At 38.5% G+C, this 19,605-nt stretch overlaps 1 protein-coding gene across 5 annotated transcripts; it reads right to left on the minus strand.

The window, feature by feature from the left end:
- Nucleotides 1–1,238: 1,238 nt before the first annotated feature.
- LOC126775823 (protein kinase C) lies at nucleotides 1,239–18,998 on the minus strand. Of its 5 annotated transcripts, none has more exons than XM_050497933.1 (18): nucleotides 18,704–18,998; nucleotides 18,399–18,531; nucleotides 18,209–18,323; nucleotides 16,566–16,626; nucleotides 16,107–16,272; nucleotides 15,851–15,882; nucleotides 15,478–15,548; nucleotides 14,532–14,682; nucleotides 13,964–14,100; nucleotides 13,654–13,735; nucleotides 12,743–12,808; nucleotides 11,742–11,849; nucleotides 11,025–11,534; nucleotides 10,753–10,805; nucleotides 10,020–10,206; nucleotides 9,802–9,938; nucleotides 8,176–8,274; nucleotides 1,239–8,093 (listed from the first exon to the last, which is right to left on the minus strand). In XM_050497933.1, exons 1-18 carry the CDS (start codon nucleotides 18,798–18,800, stop codon nucleotides 8,031–8,033), a joined length of 2,268 nt encoding a protein of 755 aa, XP_050353890.1. In that variant the 5' UTR covers nucleotides 18,801–18,998; the 3' UTR covers nucleotides 1,239–8,030. The 5 variants fall into 5 exon arrangements, with proteins under 5 accessions (XP_050353890.1, XP_050353889.1, XP_050353891.1 ...); XM_050497932.1 differs by having other exon boundaries at nucleotides 9,799–9,938; nucleotides 18,704–18,996; XM_050497934.1 differs by having other exon boundaries at nucleotides 9,799–9,938; nucleotides 11,784–11,849; nucleotides 18,704–18,995.
- Nucleotides 18,999–19,605: the final 607 nt, after the last annotated feature.

Below are 19,605 nucleotides of genomic sequence, written 5' to 3' on the forward strand. Positions count from 1 at the left end.
ATATATTATTTATTAGGTCGTAATTGTCTGCTAAACTAATTCAGATGAAATTTAGAATAATGAATTTTACTTTTGGTTTGAAATTAGAGAAATGTTTTAATTTACTTATTATTTTTATATACGTCTGATGGATTACTTATAATGATGCTTGGATTCGCATTTTTATCTATTGTACTTTGATATATGTAGATAACAATATAAAGTGTAGACATTTATTCATTATTTACTTAGTAGTACTTTGTGCAAGCCCATATGGGTAGGTACCACCCGTAACAGCCAGTGAATATCCTACTGCTGGTGTAAGGGCCTCCTCTCTCTTTTATGAGGAGAATGGAATAAGGTACCACCCACTCATGATTTATTCCACTGCGAAACAACAGCTAGTATTGGTGTATTCTGGTTGAGAGGGTGAAGTCGGTGTAGTTACAGGCACAAGGGACATAATATTTTAGTTCCAAAGGTAGGTGGCGCATTAGCGATGCAATGAACGGTTAATATTTCTTACGGCCTCGGTAGTGACCATTTACCGTTACGGTACCCATTTGCCCGTCCATCTACCTATTATATAAAAAAAGTTTTTGAAATACATAGACACCTACATCCATTCTCATGAAACGGTCATTGCCGAGTAAATGCGCGCCTGCATCGAAGCAGTGCTTTTATGCCAAACGTGTATTTTATTTTATTACACTTTCAATTCACCCGTGCCTTTTGTGAATTCTTCTATTATATATTTAATATTTCAATGTGACTATATACTTCCAGGCATTACAATAAAAAAATAACATTAACATATTTTTGTTGCTATTCCGCCCAGACTGCCGAGTCCGGCTCGACTAATTGGAGGCTTCATACTTTATTGGGTAGAAATATAGAATCATAACAGACGATGGCCGCAACAAATTATTATTTAAAGTTAAAACCAAAGCTTATAAAAACGATAAAAAATATAGAATATGTAAATGTGCAATTTATTTGTAATTATAAATAATTTATAAGAAACTCTTTAATAGTCAATTTCAACAGGATTAGGAAGGAAGTTTCAAGTCGTTACTTCTGATTGTTCCGTTTTAAAGGCATGAATTGTGACACTAATTGTAAGTTTTAAAAACAATTAAAAAAAACTGCCACTTAATGTCGGCCATGTTGGTCTGCAACACATTATGTCAGTTACCAATATCTCCTTAACAGAGTCACATCGTTACGCGATCAAACTCTAAACAAAATGAATCGACATGTATTATCTATTTTCATTGATTTAATAGACATGTAGGATTACATATACATATTTTATTTCATCATAAAACTATATTATTATTATTATTATTTATTCAGCTACTGTGTTCTATTGTGATCAGTGAACATACAACAAATATATATATATCGGGGAGGGGGGGCGTCCCCTCCTCTCTCACATTCTCGTGTTAGCTACAATTAATTAACACAACACACAGTTAACACACGCGAGATACACTTTGGTACGGTTAGCGAAACAATACATATCGACAACGTGCCGTAACGTTCTCGTTGTGATCAATGGTTTGACATAAAACAAGAGATTCTTCGAACGAATAGCGATGAGACAGTTTTCAAAGTACATCTCGCGTACAAAGCTTCGATTACTCTATACACATTTGAATAACGAATGGCAAGACAACTAAGAACAATTTTAGGCTTTAAGCCGCTATGTTTGTACAATATTTATTTATTCTTTGGCTAAAACACCTCTGAGAAGCGTAAAATATATTTCAATATAAACATTTTAAAAAATTTGAGTACAAAATAACATACACCGATCATTCAAAATGTCGACGGCACAACGGAGAGAATAGAATTCTGAAATTATAACTCACTAAATAAGATCGCTTCACTTCTATATAATTATCTTAAATTTAACATTCGGACAAAATATATGACTATATAAATATTATGCAAATAATTTATCATCGGACGCGTTTGTGATTGGAAACGAATCGTGTGATGTGTTCATTGCAAATATCTTTGTGATGGCGACGGCTCAGATCTCTACTTTCGCACTTCGTATTGCGCATGCGCATAACATTTAACTTCACTAGCAAATCACGTTGTACTACATTACAATTAATATGTTATATTTGAGTGCGAAAGTAGATCACATGCAATTATAATTATCTAAACATTTCAGCGATACAAAGCAGTATATTTTGTCACGTCCACTATATGGCACAATAAAATAAAATTATAAAAAATAAAATTTACAAATTATAATAATCCCACAACTGCTTGGTGGGCGCATTAAGTACTAAAACAATACAACTAAATATTATGCGACTCACATATGACTTAGTACACGTCACTAGGATTAAGAGTTGAATATAGTCTGTGGTTTTTTTAACAGTAACAGATATATTAAAATAAAATTGTATAACTAAAGCTCAATGTTTTCAATAATCTCAATAGACAAGAAAATTAAAAACTATAAAGTTAATAAAATATAAGTAACAAAAAAAAAATAATGTTAATTACAAGACTTTGAGGTCAGGAACGTTTGGCACACTCTCAGTTGATACTATTTACTTGTATATTGCAGTTGTTGCCCGTGACTTCGCTCGTCCTGTTTGCTTAGAGAACATAGCCTTATTATCATTGGTCAAAATTTACCGAAAATCTTTACTGAAGTAGAAATTCTCGAGGGACATAAAACGACCAAAATAATATAAATACGAGTGAGATACGAGATACACACGACACGAGTTATTATTACAAAAATTAGTCTAACACGAAATAAGTTAATGGCGTAGTTGAATTGGAAGATACTTGTGGAAATAATCTACAAGAGCGCCAGGCGCGGGTGGCGACCGCACTAACGAAACTACGAACGGACTAATGTCCGGTTACTATAAGAAGAAACGATTCGTTTTGTTTACGAGTGTTATCTATTTGATCTAACTTATAGGAACGACTTTAAAGCCTCGTTACTAGTAACTCGAAAACGATCGATTACTGTTTGTATAATAACGATTCGTTTAATATAGGAACCGAGCACTAGTGGAGACGTTTACATAATGTTTGAGATACTACAAAAGTAAAATTAACCAATTATAATTGAGATTTGAAAACAATCGACAATCAGCTTGAAAATTGGACCAATAGGATCCGTTACTGACATATCACATTGGCGCCAATTCTAAACTAATATAAAACGAACTAATTTGAAAGGACTCTAACGAGTTTACATCCTTCTCTGTCGCACACACGAGACAGAGGTATTTCTAGTCCTGTCAAATTACTCCAAAGATTTTGACACGGATTAAATCCTCTACAGAATACAACTATCATGTCCTCCCACTGTAGCCTGCAGTGTAGTGAAGTAACACAAATGTATTGAAACGTTTTGTGCGGCCAACTTTAACGTAACTTACTTTATAATTAAATAATCTTTATTTGCGTACCACCTCGCGGACGGTCGACATTTGTAAAAGAAATAACTTCGTAACAACTATTTAGCATCGAAAGCGAAATAATAGATAAACTGGTAACTTTTGCGTCCACAACACGCGTTTGGTGACAATATTCTATAATTACTATGTGTTATTATTGATTTTAGATATTTTTTAACAGTTACAAAAACAAAGAAAATTCCAACTATTTTAGTAGAAACGCAACGAGAACTTAAACATAAAGTTAATTTACACATAGTTTAACTGAATTATGTTTTGTCTTATTTATTCTAATGGCATTTCTAGTTTAAAAAAAAAAGAGACAAAATTTATTTCAACTATAATGCGTCTAGTTAACGCTTATACATCCTATTGAACCCTTTTAGAATTTATAATATTTGCCTTATCATTAGTTAAATACACATTTTTTGTAAATAAAAAATAATTATAAAATGCACTTATACTTTGACATAATCTGTTTTCACAATATTCGGTATAATTTTACAAACAAGTCATATGTAAAAAAAAATTTGGTAATTTTATAATACTTAACAATAAAAACAAATTTCCAAAAAGAAAAAAAAAACGAATGGAAGCTAAAACATCTTCCCACATATTATCTGTACTTCGCAAAATCGATTCGATACAAAAAAAAAACAGAATAATCAGATTAATAATGTATAAAAATATTTTTCTAAAAGCGGGCCGTTTTTTATTCGGACGTTAAAAACAACGTATTCGTAATACAATAGCAAATACACAAAACATTACAAAATACACAATGTGCGTGAGATTATAACGATCAAAATGTAACGCGAAAATTGTTCTACTTAAACCGCTATTAATACTTGTTAATACTAAAAAAAAAATAAACAATACAAAACGGAAATACTATCAAATGTAAACGAAAACTATGAAAAAAATGTTTCATACAAAAAATAGGTCGGAATCTACTCACGAGCTCAGAACAGACGCTAACGCTAACGTTCCGACTCCCCGGTGCACTTACTCGACCTACACGAATGCCTAACCCTCCTTATTTATATAACGAGTGCGAAATATTCCACCATGATATAAATCTTTCCTTCGAAATAAAACTAATCGCTCATTGAATACGTTTCGCACGTAAAACGCGGCGAGTGACGTCACACGCGACGCATCACCGCGAGTCTTCTTCAGTAGGACCGTTCCGTACGGAATCGTACAATTTTAAGACTAAATCACCCGTAAGCGTTCGTAATATCACTTACGTTATTTATCGAAGGAATGCACGACACGTGACAGCGTATGTGTTCGCGGAACAATAAAACCGTCGTGCATTCCTCGATAATTTTTTTGCAATACAGGTATCGTTAATATTAGTTAAGATAATCGTATGGGAATATTTAAATTTTAGAACGCATTTATATAACGCACGCACACAAACAGTATTCAATTTTCGAACAGTCAAACGTCAAAATCAATATATTCTAACGATTATTTTGGAACATATTGTATGCAGGCTTAACTCCGAGCCCGGTGTTTCGGTATCGCTATCGATATCGCTAAAACCTATAACTAAAGTTTACATATTACTGCGCACGTCTCTCCCTAACGCGACGAGCTAGACGGGTGACGATGTAGTGTTGCGCGTCTGTCTATCGAGTTATCGATATCTGGAACGGAATACAATTCCGAGCGATATAAAAACGATACACCTATATATTTATAAGTAATTAATTATTTTTACATTACTCTCGTCGGTTAAGGCTAAAGTTAGTTTTAACTGGTCATTGAAATGCATAAACGGCTCGCAACACTACACGCGTACACAGCACCGGGTTAAAATATACTCGAACAAACAAATAACGCAGCTATACGCTAATTTAATTTATATTAGTACGACGCACACAGATAACCGAATACCACACGAACATTGATACGCGAATATTAGATCAAACCATGAGGCGAGATGTCCTCATGCGCCGCCGTCGTCGTCGTCGTCAATCGAAAATAGACTCTACTACGAACGACTTAAGACGTATATTCACTTATGTATACATTAAACCTTTTTAAATATTATAAAACTTTGGAAACGCAACATCGCATGATCGAAATCAAAGACGTAAACAAATTAAAAAACGGACAACAGTAAACAACAGCACACGTAAAGACGTAAGACATGGTATATATCATATAATATATCGATTGATTTAGCGTACATAGATTTATAATTTATATTTATTTATAGTACACACTAACGCCTACATAAAGCAATTTTGTGCTCCGCGCTGCTCTCGACGTATATTATATAAACGCACAAAATGTTCAAAATAATAACAACTTCGGTCCGATTCGACCTCAACTTATAATAACCTTTGGTATCGGTGATTGTTAAAACTACAAATAATACAACACCAGCGACGCTGTAACAACGTGTTAACACATCGACAACATAACGAAACGCGATTATATTTTGAATTTTCGTAAAATCACTTGAAAATCACACTCGGCCATCACTTTAAACATTTGAAAAAATAACTATGTACATTCAATATTTAAATATTTAAAATTTCATATTTATTGGTCTATATTAATATTCTAATATTATATTTGCACGAGAATCGATACCACAGGAAAATATTTTAAAACACAGCAATTGAATAATTTTACAGAAAATTCAAAATATAAATCATCTCATAAACGAATATAGAAATAATCATGCAAAATGAACGTTGCTTCAATATATTTTGTACTCTTAGTACCCAGAAGTAATATATAAACACTTAAAATAAAATAATTTAGTAAAACTTGAATTCATAAATAATCGCGTGCTTTGGCGATGGGCTTCTTTCTTCTTCAATATAGAATCGGAGTTCGTAAAACGGAAATTAGAACCTAATATAAAATTATTTAAGTCGAATTTAAATGTCAGTTAAATTAAAGCAGTTTAAAATATCGATTCACAATCGATACGTATAAGAAATCGAATAAATAAAATAAAATGTAAATATACCTCGCACAGCCCATCGCCGTCACGTCCGGCGCGCACGACGCGGGACCAACTAATTCCGGGCGTCAGGAACGAACTACGAAACTAGAGTGACATCGACACGACGGTTAAAACTCTCTAACATCATCAAAACTTACCATAGTAAAGCACCTCGAACAAGGTTCATCTCGCGAGATTTAAAAACTTAAGCTAGTGAAAAAGTACGACTGCGGAGACCGTGGCCGAGCGACGACCGGGCCTCGTCTCCGCGAGCGTTCACGAAACGAATACATATTGATATTTTGTACGTTGTAACGAGTAACGTTTCACTGGTGAACGCTTGTGGTAGCGCCCAAGGAGCGGCCGCTACGACACTAAATGCAAACAATCCCCCGCGCCGGGACTCCTCACGAGTCGGTCGATAATTGTTCTTATCGATACTTATAATTATTTCTTTTCAACGATAAGTTCAATCGATTTCTATTTCATTACTTTCTCGAGGTTCTATTATAATGTACACATTTTATATATTATTATACATAAGCTTGAGACGTGACATCGTAAACTATAGGCTAGTTATCAGATCGAGGTACCCGACAGGTCGCGACCGGCCGCTGTCGTTACAAACGGAACAGATCTCAACTTTTGGCAACTTGATACGGTATCGTGACGTATGTCGTAAACGTATGAGGTAATCGTTTATACTAAACTACTAACGGGGCCATATGTTTGCGTGAAATTACATTACAATGAGGTATTCAACCGAAATTAGGCAGCTGACAACGTGCGGATTTGTTCGACAAACTCACTGTTCCGTTGGAAGAGGTGCGAAGAGACATTGTCGGCTAAAGTTGACAATTATTGCTATCCCTTTCAATTTCACGCGTCAGAAAGAGATGTCAATATTGTAAGCCATGTCAAATTTAGATAAAAAATTCGGCATCAAAACTGTGTGTTATCTATCTTTCATATAGCATTTAAAATTTAAATGACGTACGCCAAATACCCCACTATAACGTAAGCCTACAGAACTAAGGTCACAATTTAATCACCACGGACCGACCTCACGATGTTGAGTCGATGCGGTCACACAACGTTTCCGTTAAACTTACACATATGCACTGGATGCTTCGCGATTATGGACAATTCTATTTAACATGATAACTATGTTAATTGTTCGATATTTATTGCAATCATTAGGCCAGTCGCTTTAATTTTTTTTTTAAATGAACTAAATAATATTTGTTTAAGGTAAATTATTGACCTCGCTATAGAGATCAAGGTTTTTTTTTTTTTCTAGACATAAACAATAATTTAAACGTAGTTTGAAAACGAGTGACTCCGAACCCCTATGAGTTCATAAATAAAGCTAGCGACTTCGTAGTTCGCAGCGAACGAACGGACGAACTCGAACCGAACGCCCGCTCGACGTCACCACGTCCTACAATAACAGAGTAGATTCTCGAGAATATCAACATACACATGTCCATAGAATATATTTACAAACGCAGTCGTTTATTTAAAAACATGTATTACGCTCGAGGACGACTAATACTCCGTGACTAGAGTCGTCACCGAAACGTTAAATAGAACCGTCATATGGGGGGGCGGGGGCGGGGCGCGGCGGGCGGCGGGGGGGCTCAGGGCTGCGGCGGCGCGGGGTTGAAGTCCTTGTTGATGAACGAGAATCCCTTGAACTCCTCCTGCAACACGAGAACACGTGTGAGCGCGGCGGGGGCGGGCGGGCGGTGCTGCGGGGGGGGCGGGGGGTGTGTTGGCACCGACCTGGTTGATGGCGCGCAGCACGTCGGGCGGCACGGGCGTGAGGCCGGGCTCCTCCTTCGTGAACTCCGCGTCGAAGTTGGCCGCCTCGCGCTTGCTCTTCTGTGGAGGGAATCGGGGCGATTAAGAGTTTGGACACACCCTGCTAACAGTTCCCAAAACGAAACAAGTAATTATACATTACACAAGAATAGGTTACATTTCAAATACACAGTAACGTAGTCTGTCTATGCGCGAGCGCATCCCGGTCCACGTGGTGGTAGGTGGTGTGTGTAACTGGCGATGGGATCTAAGGGAGCACAACTACATCTAACTGCTCCCAGCCAACCTCACCCGCACCGTGCATCCTGCCGACCCACAAGCGAGGCTCTGGCAACCGACTAATGGCGGTGTAACCATTCGATAAAGGCGTAACTAAATTCCTCAGACCGGTGACGGGCAGCAGCGTCACCTGTACGACGAGAGGGAGCCCAACCATCCCGTGGTGGCGTCGGCTTTTTGGTCCACAAAGATCTCTCTGACAACATTTTAGAAATCTCCAGTCGGCAAGGGTGGCGTATCTTGTGATCAGACTCACCAAGAGGTATAGCCTCAGGTTATCTAAGTATACGCACCGACTTTCAACACACTCGGATGATTAAGTGGAAAAAATGTACGAAGACCTTTCTAAGGCATTACACACCACCCAAAAGGCCCACTTCAATGTTGTCATGGGGTATTTTAACGCTAAAGTGAGAGTAAAACAAGAGAAAGAGCAACGAATCGTTAGTAAGACAACATGGATTTGGAAGCAGAAATCATAGGCAAATGCTCGTCAATTTTCTGGAGAAAGAGGGACTGTTTATGATGAACTCTTTCTTTAAGAAACAGCCTCAACGGAAGTGAACGTGGCGAAACCCAGATGCTATGATTAAAAACGAAATTGGCTTCATTATGACGGACAAGAAGCGAATATTTAGAAATGTCTCCGTGATCACGAGGTTCAATACAGGTAGTGACCACCGACTTGTACGAGACACTCTAAACATTGACTACAAGCTCGAGCGCGTTCGTCTAATAAGGTCTACGCTCCGGCTCAAAACTGCTCCAAGCCATGGTTCAGTCTAATACATTTCAGTTAAAACTGGAGAACCGAAGATCCTAGAGCCACTTTAACCCAAGAGCTGCCAGAAGTCAGCCAAGACAAAATCGTAATGGCCTTGGGGCAGCTTAAAAATGGAAAAGCCCCTAAGGAAAATGGAATTACGACGGAGCTATTAAAGGCAGCTGCAAAAGCTTTATAGCGCAGCTCCAACGCATATTTAATTCTGTCATCTTTTCGGGGAGAACTCCAAAGGCAAGAGTGTTGTCGTAATGTTCTTCAAAAAAGTAGACAAAACCTTATTGAAGAACTACCGACCAATTTCACTCTTTAGTCATGTCTATAATCTGTTTTCCAGGGTCATCGCGAATCGTCTCCGGCTAGGTGGTGTGACGATATTCGCAAAGTGGCTGGCAGCGGATGGACATTGAGAGCTGAAGATCGAGCTCAGTGGCGTGCCATTGGAGAGACCTATGTCCAGCAGTGGACGACGAAGAGTTGATGATGACGATGATGATGATAATGATGATGATGAAATGACTCACCACCTTGGGCCGGAAGGGCGGCCGCAGCCGGCGGTGCGCGAGCGCGTCCCAGTCCACGTCGCGGAAGAAGGCGTGCTGGCGGATGCCGCCCGCGCCGCCCAGCACGCCGAGCCGCCGCGCCGGGTTCTTCGTCATGAAGCCTGCGGGGGGGCGTTGAGTTACTACAGCTCGATTCAAACTACAGAGGCCTGAGATCCGAATTTCTTATGTACACGTCGTACCCTTGAGTATGGAGACGGCGTCCTTGGAGAGCCACACGGGGTACAGCACGTCGTCGTGCAGGATGGACTCGAACAGGTCGTCCTCGTTGTCGGCCTCGAAGGGCGGCTGGCCCGCCAGCATCTCGTACAGCAGCACCCCCAGCGCCCACCAGTCCACCGACGGGCCGTACTCGAGCTCCTGCAGGATCTGTGGACATGTACTCGTCGGATATAATAAAAGAAACTGATATTGACAAATATATTGACTGATATTAAAAACTAAAGGAAATATTTTAAATCAATCTGATAATCATATGTATTATATATACATATATGATGCATGAGAAATATCGCAGTGCTATTGGGCCATTTTGTGATTTATCTGCATTCGATTATGTTTTCGAACACACGAAACTCTTCTATATAAGATTGCACATTACATGTGATTGGTACAGGTTTTTAGGTATTAACTATAGATTTGAAACTCCAGTGGAATTTTCACTTGTTATTGCTTGCAGGTAGATTCAGCTCCGCAATAAACGCGGTTAGGAGAGTTAGACAGCTAACTGATATTAATACTGCTCGATTAGATTCCAAAAGTAACATAACATCTTATTTCCCAATTTTTTGTTTTTCTTAAGACAATCACTGATGAAAAGGTGACCAGCTGGAATATTTTGCCTTTATGTAGCATTATTAAAATTTAAAAAAGGCTCAAATAAAACACATTTAACAATTAATGCTCTCGACTCACCTCTGGCGCGATATAGTCCGGAGTTCCACAGAAGGTCGTAGTGGTCGCACCGTCTGGAAGGCAAGGCGCTAGTTAATTTTCTTTTCTAACGTAATATAGATAGAGCTCACTACGGCCTCGCTCAGGTCTCATAGTCTCAAGGTCACAGGGCACCTCTGCGTCTCAGCCGACCAATAGTCGGCCGGCTGCTCCGCAGCCCCCCTCCGAGCGCTTTCTGTCATCACTGGATACTATACTACGACAAGGCAGAGTACGAAAGCCGCCGCACGCACCGAGGATGCCCTCCTTGCACATGCCGAAGTCGGCCAGCTTGCAGTGGCCCTCGCTGTCCAGCAGGATGTTGTCCAGCTTGAGGTCGCGGTAGATGACGCCGTGCGAGTGCAGGAAGGTGAGCGCCAGCGTGACCTCGGCGGCGTAGAAGCGCGCGCGCGGCTCGTCGAACTTGCGCGCGCGCTGGATCTGGAACATGAGGTCGCCGCCGTCCACGTACTCCATGACGAAGAACAGCCGCTCGGGCGTCTGGAAGGCGCAGTGCAGCGCCGTCAGGAACGGGTGGCGCGCCGCCAGCGCCAGCACGCGCCGCTCCGTCAGCGTGCACTCCACGTCGTCGTCCTGGATGATGGCGTCCTTCTTCAGCACCTTCACCGCGTACACCTCGTCCGTGCCCTTCTTCTCGGCCAGCATCACCTTCCCGAACGAGCCCTTGCCGAGCACCTTGATGAAGTGGAAGTCCGCCAGCGACACCTTGTGGCCCTCGTCCGCCTCGCCCTCGCCGTCCCCGCCTGCGACACGCACAGTCTGAGCGGAAACTATCGCGACGTCTCCCCCTCTCCCCCGGGCGAGGGAGACGACGCGATCACTCGTCGCATCTGAACATTGTCGAAAAACTTAGTAATACAACACAGCGTGAGTTTCAAATAAGATATGCAAGCTGTCTGAAATGGTACTATATTGTGTTTAAAACCAAATATACTAAAAAACATAATTACGATTAACGACGGCTTTTCGTTCAATTGAAATGAATATAGAACCTTGGCCACTAAATATGTCCTGGAGATCGTCCCAGTGAGAACTCCACGGCGGCTCCTGCTTCGAACCTAGGTTTAGAGTTAGACGGGTGAATTTGTGCAACGGAACGTAATACAAACAAACATAACAAAGCGTGCGTTCGTTAGCAATACCGTTAGTGTGGAAATACGAGCTACGTTCGTTATTATTGTCCTACTTTACTGATATACTTTATCGGCTTAATACATTATGCCGTTATTTTATTTTATTTTTTGCCTGTTTAGTAAAAGACTAATTAATGAAAGCACTTTTGAATCGTCATGTTACAGGATTAAATTTTATGTAAAGCTACAAATTAGGAATGTAGATTCTGCCATTATATAGGAAGTAATTACGAGAAACTCGAAAGTTACTATTTTGGACTAAATATATTAAGTAAATATATCCATATTAAATAAAGAACTTTGAATCCATAAAATCTAATTATATATAATTAACATTTCTTACATATATTACATAAACACATCTCGCATTTTTAATTGCTCTCACAAACATATCCACGAACTATTATATTAATTAGGTTAATTCGTTTCTATATAAACTCTTTATTTGTTTTAATAAAAATGAAGTCAAACATTATTAAAGTGATCAATTTGTTATTTTGTAATGTGTCAATTATAGATTTTCACACGACTGCCCAAAAAAGTGCAATATTTTCAGGTTTCATCCGCATATATTAAGAATTTGTTTCACCATAACTTTTAAATTAAAAATAATATCGTAAGAATCCTTACAACGTCATCGGATAAATTCATTCTTTCGGGGCAGTCGTGTTTTTTTTTTATTTTTAGGTAAAAAAACAGTTTATTTTTAATATTGCTAACAAACGCACAACAAAAAACAAGCAACAAACAACAATAACAACAGAAACGAAAAAGCAAAACCCATCCACCGGAAGCCCTTATGTAACAAAATAAAAAACCTTCGTAACACGTGAATATTTCCTGGAGCTCGGCCCAGTGCGAGCCCCACAGCGCACCCTGCACACCTGGACCAACACGAGAGACATGTACATGCATGACGCATGTACACGGGCCGTGACATGCGACTTTACAATTCGAGGGAAGCGAAATGGGATATAAATAAAAAATGAGTTTTTAGTGACAAAACAAGGAGACAAATGTAATATGTACCATTAGTTGATTTAAGTTGACAAAATTTAATGTTCTTATATCTTTTCCCACGGCCTCGCTGGTTTACAAGGTTCAAATCTCGGGTAGGGTTAAAGGCTATCATTGGGGTTTGGAAAAAGTAGTCGCCGTTACATGTCTGTGCCTCGAAGCACAGCAGTCGGTCGCACCCACCCACTTTCATCTCGGGGGACACGGGAGGTGTGTGTTTGTGTGTGTGTGTTTGCAAGTGTGTGTTTGCGAGTGTTTTTGTGTGTGTGTGTGTGTGTGTGTGTGTGTATGTGTGTGTATGTGTGCTTGTGTGTATGTCTGTGTGTGTGTGTGTGTGTCTGTGTGTTGTCTGTGTGTGTGTGTCTCTGTGTGTGTGCAAAAAATATTTATTATTGAATTATTGAAAATATCTGCGTTAATTATACAACTGTGACATACTTTGATAACATTTATCATCCGTCCTTAATTGTTCCAAGGTGAAACGTCACCAGCTCCCACTGCATTATCGTCGAATATATTAATACAATTTAAGGCAGACAAGTGAATTATAATCAAACTTAAATCATACGAAAAACAAAAATCATACATACGTAAAACAGACAATACTAAATCTCGTATGAGTGAAAGGTCCGCAGAGTTTATACAAATTTTAATGAACTTCATTATTAATGTAGGACAGACAAAAAATACTGCATTACATATATGTACTCACTTTTGTCATCGTGTTTGTCAGAATCCTTCCCCTCTTCGGAGGAGAGGTCCGGCGGTCCCTCCATTAGCGGAGTGTTCAAATACTGTAACACAGAGTAACACAAAGCTACACCGAGTGAATTCACATAAACAATTATTTTAATTTTATATCAATAGATTGTAACGATAAATATAATATACATAAAATAAAAAATCAAAGTTTACATGGTCTATGAAAACGGAATGTTATCAAAAATAAAATTACTTTTTAGGAATAATTGCTACATTTTACGATGGGAAAATAAAACGCTGTTGACGTGACGTGAGCTGACCTTGGAGGCCTTGGGGCGCGGGTGCTTGTCGGGCGACACTCCGATCTCGTGCAGGATGACCGCCATCCGCTTCGTGTTGATCCCGCAGTTGTTGGCCACGTTCTTCTGACATCGCTTGTGCACGTTCATCGAACACACTGCGGCAACACGACACTCAGCCGAGCATAGCACACACACACACACACACACACACACAACTACTCTAAAAGACGATGCAAAACTAAATATGCAATTTAATTTAAATGTTGAATAAGTTAAAAGAAATATTAATGCTAATCCCAATTGAACAAAAGCTTAAATGTATAGCTTTCTAACCCTGTATAGAAGATAGAGGTAATACTTTTTTCATGTGAAATTATCTTAGATATTGTGAACAATGGAATAGGCATGAATTCGTGACCACGCCAGGTTGTTTAACAGATAACATCGTTGCGGTGCTTTTCTACTAAAATAGTTGGAGAATTGCAAACAGTTCCAAACTAGGAAAATGTTTGCACCTGCTTGCAATTCTTCAGGACAAAATTCGCTGTCAACACGTGGTTCCAACACTTCGATCAGTGTAGAGTACCTTCGCACTGCAGGCCCTGCTTGATGAGGCCGTAGAGCAGCGAGCCGCAGTGGTCGCAGAACGTGAAGCGTTTGTAGGAGTGCACGACGAACCGGTGCGGCACGTTCACGTTGAAGCGCTGCCCGCCCGACACGTCCACGTCGCCCAGCTGCTGCGGACACGCACACTCACACATCCGCTCCCATATGGCTCTAAGCGGCCTGGCCGACCGCGAGATATTATTGAGGCAACTGCTCCGTTACAGATGATGTGTTGAGCTTAGATGCATTGTAGTGACAACTTGTAACCCCAAATAGTTGCGGAAATAAAGACTGCTTTTATACTATGCCTTATGAAAACTGGGCATAAAAATGAATGGAATAAATCTTTTGAAAAGCGGATAAACTAAAGGTTCACAAGACCTTTACGGCGAATAACAGAGGAACACGTCACGCATTTACTCCTGCCGCTTTTAATACCTGTTGTTTTGTAAATTAAGATAGTGCTCAGACAGTTTCAGGACAAGTCGGTGATATTTTTATCTGTGAGAGTAAAGATGGAGAATGTTCAAATTAAATGAAACGTCATAATACTCATGTGATAATAAATTCCATAAATAGTTGTCACGAACTTCAGCTAACATTTACCTTCAATTTTTGCAATACTGGTCAAAGTCAGATCAACTAATTTGCCTATAATAATCTGAATGGTCTTTCGTAGATGGTAATTGATGACGCAATAGACGATGCATGAGAGATCACTTCAAAAATCTGTCTTAGTCCAGCCTTTCTTAAACTGATTTAAAATCTTACTAACAAACCAATATCAATTGTTTAAATATTTGTTACTCAATTACTCTTAAACAATTGAACGAATTCTATACATATAGTCATAGAAGGAAAATGTCGAGGAAGACACGGTACATTGATTAATATAATAAACAAAAAAAAAATTAAAAACAACTAACCTCTTCTTTCATCCCGGGACATTTGGTGACAACGGACGAATGACATCGCTTGTGTACTACACAAGTGCAAACTACACAAAAAAAAAACAACCCATGATTACCATGCTGAAGAATTCATGTCGCTTATAAGATTCTACTTGATTTAAGAATATTTTTGTTTTAATGATCACCTACCTTAAGGGTCTGAACATCTGATCATATACTTTGAATTTACTAACTACTAATTTGAATTTATTCTAATATATTGTTTAAATACTGCGTCTGATCACCGTTTCAGAAACCGGACCGGTTAGTCGCATATAACGAACAGTATTTTCAACATAGGAATTAACAAAGTCACTTCTATTAAATAACAAGATAAGTGTATATATACCTTGACACTGGTATCCTTGTTTCCCGATACCCCTGGAAAACGCAAACATTTATAATTAAACGACCGGCGAGCGTACTCGGCGACGACTACGACAATGTGCACATTACGATCGTTTATCTAAATCGGGAGTCACACTGACGATCGAAGGTAACCGTCTCATTAGATAAAAGAAATATTTGTCACCACTAAGGAATTACCGAGTTTCGAGGTCGGTACGAAAATGGACCGAAAAGAGGCCGCTACGCCCCGTGCTCACCAGATGAACTCGCGGCAGTGGCTGCAGAAGGTGGGCTGGCGCAGGAAGGTGGCCATGAACTTGTGGCCGTTGACCTGGTGCACGCGGCGCCGCATGGCCCCGCGCCGCCGCGCGAACCCCGCGCCCTCCTTGAACTCGCGCCCCCGCGCCGCGCGCGCGCCGCCCGCTGCGCACACGAAACCACCGCTGTCCATCTTATTGCATTACAGTACCGCGCCCGGGCCGCTCGACATCCCGGGAGATATTAATCGGCCCCTGCGTTGCCGATGCGCCTCGGGACTGAGATGTTATCGCCCCTCGTGCCTTTAATTACGCCGGCTCACTCGCCCTTCGGCCCGGAACGCGGCGATACCGAGCGTTGCCGCGTGGGCTGCAGATTATTTAATCGGTGGGTGGTATCTACGTTCGATGTACTCGTCCCGAGCCCTCCCACCGATTAAAACTGGGACTAGCACTGACCTTGAGAATTCCATTTCAGATCAATTTTCAGGTGTAATTTTCCCTGCGGTTCTAGGTCCACCTGGAAAGAAGAGCCGTATCATAAGATATGAAGAATTCATTATTAACTCTATGCTTTATTATTACAGATAATATATATATATATATATATATATATATATCTTGGGACATTTTTCACAATTTGTCTTCATTCACATCACATTCAGTCACATTGTCCTGGGTGGGAATCGAACCCACAACCTTCGGCGTGAAAGGCAAGTGTTCTACCAACCACGCCAACCGGCTCATCAGATAATATGTAGTATACAATAATATAATGTCTGTGATCGAGGAGTTCCTAATGTAAACCCTTTTTGAATATTTATTTCTTATGTATATTCAAAATTAGCAACTAAACAAACTATTGAATTAAACAATTGTATAAAAAAATAACAGAAACAAAATAATAATTATACAATACAATTTTTATGACAATTATGAGTTTAAGCACATCAACAAGCCCTTAACTTATTAATTAGTAATATAACTAACACAGGCAGAGCATATGAATATGAACAGCGACCCATGACTATACACATATGAGGCACATCACAATAAAATATATTCAGGAATTTTCCTCATCATTAAATAAAAAACAAAACATCATTAAAGATTAAATTATTAAAAACTTGTATTGTACTAATAATTCTTAGTTTTAAAGTTATGTAAATAAATAAATATTCAATATAGAAGCATTACACTTATTGACTGACAAAAATTTACACCAATTCGGATAGACCCCAGATCTAAAAAGATCCTTATAAAAAAACTCAATGGGATATTTTTTTTAAATATATTTTTATTATATTACCTTTTTTATGCATTTAGTCCAAGGAAGATTAAGCTTATGCTTATCATTTTAATACTTTTCTAAATAAAATTCATATAACATTGAATTATTGAGTTTTAGTTGTATGTCATGTTTATTATTTACTTTTGAGTAAATAATAAACATGACATACAGGGGAAACTCACAAACAATAATAATTATTATATAAGGAGACATTAATATTGTATTATTTACACAATGTATGCATAAATTTACATTTACACATTTCAAACAATAACAAAACAGAGAAGCCTTTCTTCATCAACTTGGTACAAACCCAGAAACCCTCACACAAATTATACAACACCAGGAAAATACCTTCACTTATGAATATGCACAAAAAAAACAAAATAAGTAAAATCTCCAACATTAATGAGATCCATGTTCATCTTCCAAATGATGATTGTTGCTAGAGCCAGTAGGATGATCAATCCTGATAGAGGAAATATGTCATCCTTAATCAGGACTGATCACCCAACTAGACCTGGCACTCAGTTGTTACTAATTAAATTCTGTACTCCTTTTACTTCTCACTTCTTATTTCAATTTTTGTTTACAAAATAAATAGTTTTGTCACCAAAAATATACCTAGTATTAAAATCACTATACAAATTGTTGTTGATTGTTATCAAAATAATCAAAACAAACAAATTATTGTATATGATAATGTTCTCAACAGTAATTAATCTTATTATAACATGTCTTAGATAAGATAAGCTCTGTGCAACTGAATCATAACTTGAATCTAAAAACAGAGACTGAAATAATTACTCACCCAGAAATCAGTAGCATCTTTCTCTCGGTGCATCAAATCTTCAAAAGGGATAGTGCAGTTTGCAACAAAATCATCAGGGGGAATTGCAGCATCATGAAATACTGTGATGCCCAAGCTAAAATATATAAAGTCAAGTAAAGACAAATTAATTAATTAATTAAGCTTAGTGGAATATCCCGAAGCGACGTACCTAGTGACATTCTGAACCTCGTGTATGAATGTCTCATTCCACACAGGGTCGAAAGTTTTTGGTTTGGTGCTCGACCGGTCTAGATGGTGCTCGTCGGCATCGATCGACACGTACGGATCTATTGGCTGGTCGTCTGCAAAGATAACTCGATATTTACAAATAATAGCAACACCCAATTCGGTAAACATGCAACGCCTATTTTATTCGCAAATTTTGTTTATACAAGATTGACACTTATTGGTATGTATTCTAATGTTTCCAGTCAAGGAACTTAGTGATATGTTTTACATTGTGTTGGGACTCACCTGGCTTTCCGAAGGTCATGTTGTGCCGTTTCTGAAAGTCGGTCGGCCTGAGGCCCGTCGCCTCGCACACCTTCACACGCACCGTCCCGCTGAACATGGTGCTGCCGACCAACGAGCACTATCTCCGAGACCGCACCGCCACACTATCACTTCCACTTTTTAAAACCACTAAAAATCATTGAAGATGCTTCATAATTGGGATAGAAATAGAGACTTGACAGCGATGAGATCCGCCATGGATAGATATACTTTCTCTATGGTAAATAATGAATTCATATTGGATATTGGATTCTGAAAAAACTAATATTTGCTTTTGGTTTTATAAAGATAAATTCTGCACGTATACGGCTAGGAAGTATCATACTTATAAAAACTTAATTTACACTATTCAATAAATAATAATTAATATTTTAATCAATTTTTGAGAGTAGGTACTTCTAAATTTTATTTTTTAATAATAAGTTGCAACGAATATTCGGTTACTATTCGTTACATCGTATAAAAATTGGCCAATTTTTATATATTCGGTACATAGCTGGACAGCATAATCTTTCTTTTTACATAGTTCAAAGATCAATGATAAGTTACATATGTAAATATTTTTTCTAAGAGATCTAAACAGGTAATTTTTAGTAAAATTTAAGCCTTACTTAAGTAGGCAGTTATTATGTAGTTTAATTATGACTAAATACACGCTAACAAAATCATCTTAATACTTTTTATTACAAAACAAAACATTTACATTTTGAAATTATCGAATGTAATAATAAATTTATAGGAACACTAACTTTTTACCATTGGAAAAAACAAAATAAATACGTTTGAATAATAAATAAAAGGAAAAAGTACACAATGTGAAATGTAAGTTTCACAGAGTAGGTAGGTAGTAATCACTATAATTT

The sequence above is a fragment of the Nymphalis io genome, chromosome 19 (assembly GCF_905147045.1).
Source record: "Nymphalis io chromosome 19, ilAglIoxx1.1, whole genome shotgun sequence".
Taxonomy (NCBI): domain Eukaryota; kingdom Metazoa; phylum Arthropoda; class Insecta; order Lepidoptera; family Nymphalidae; genus Nymphalis; species Nymphalis io.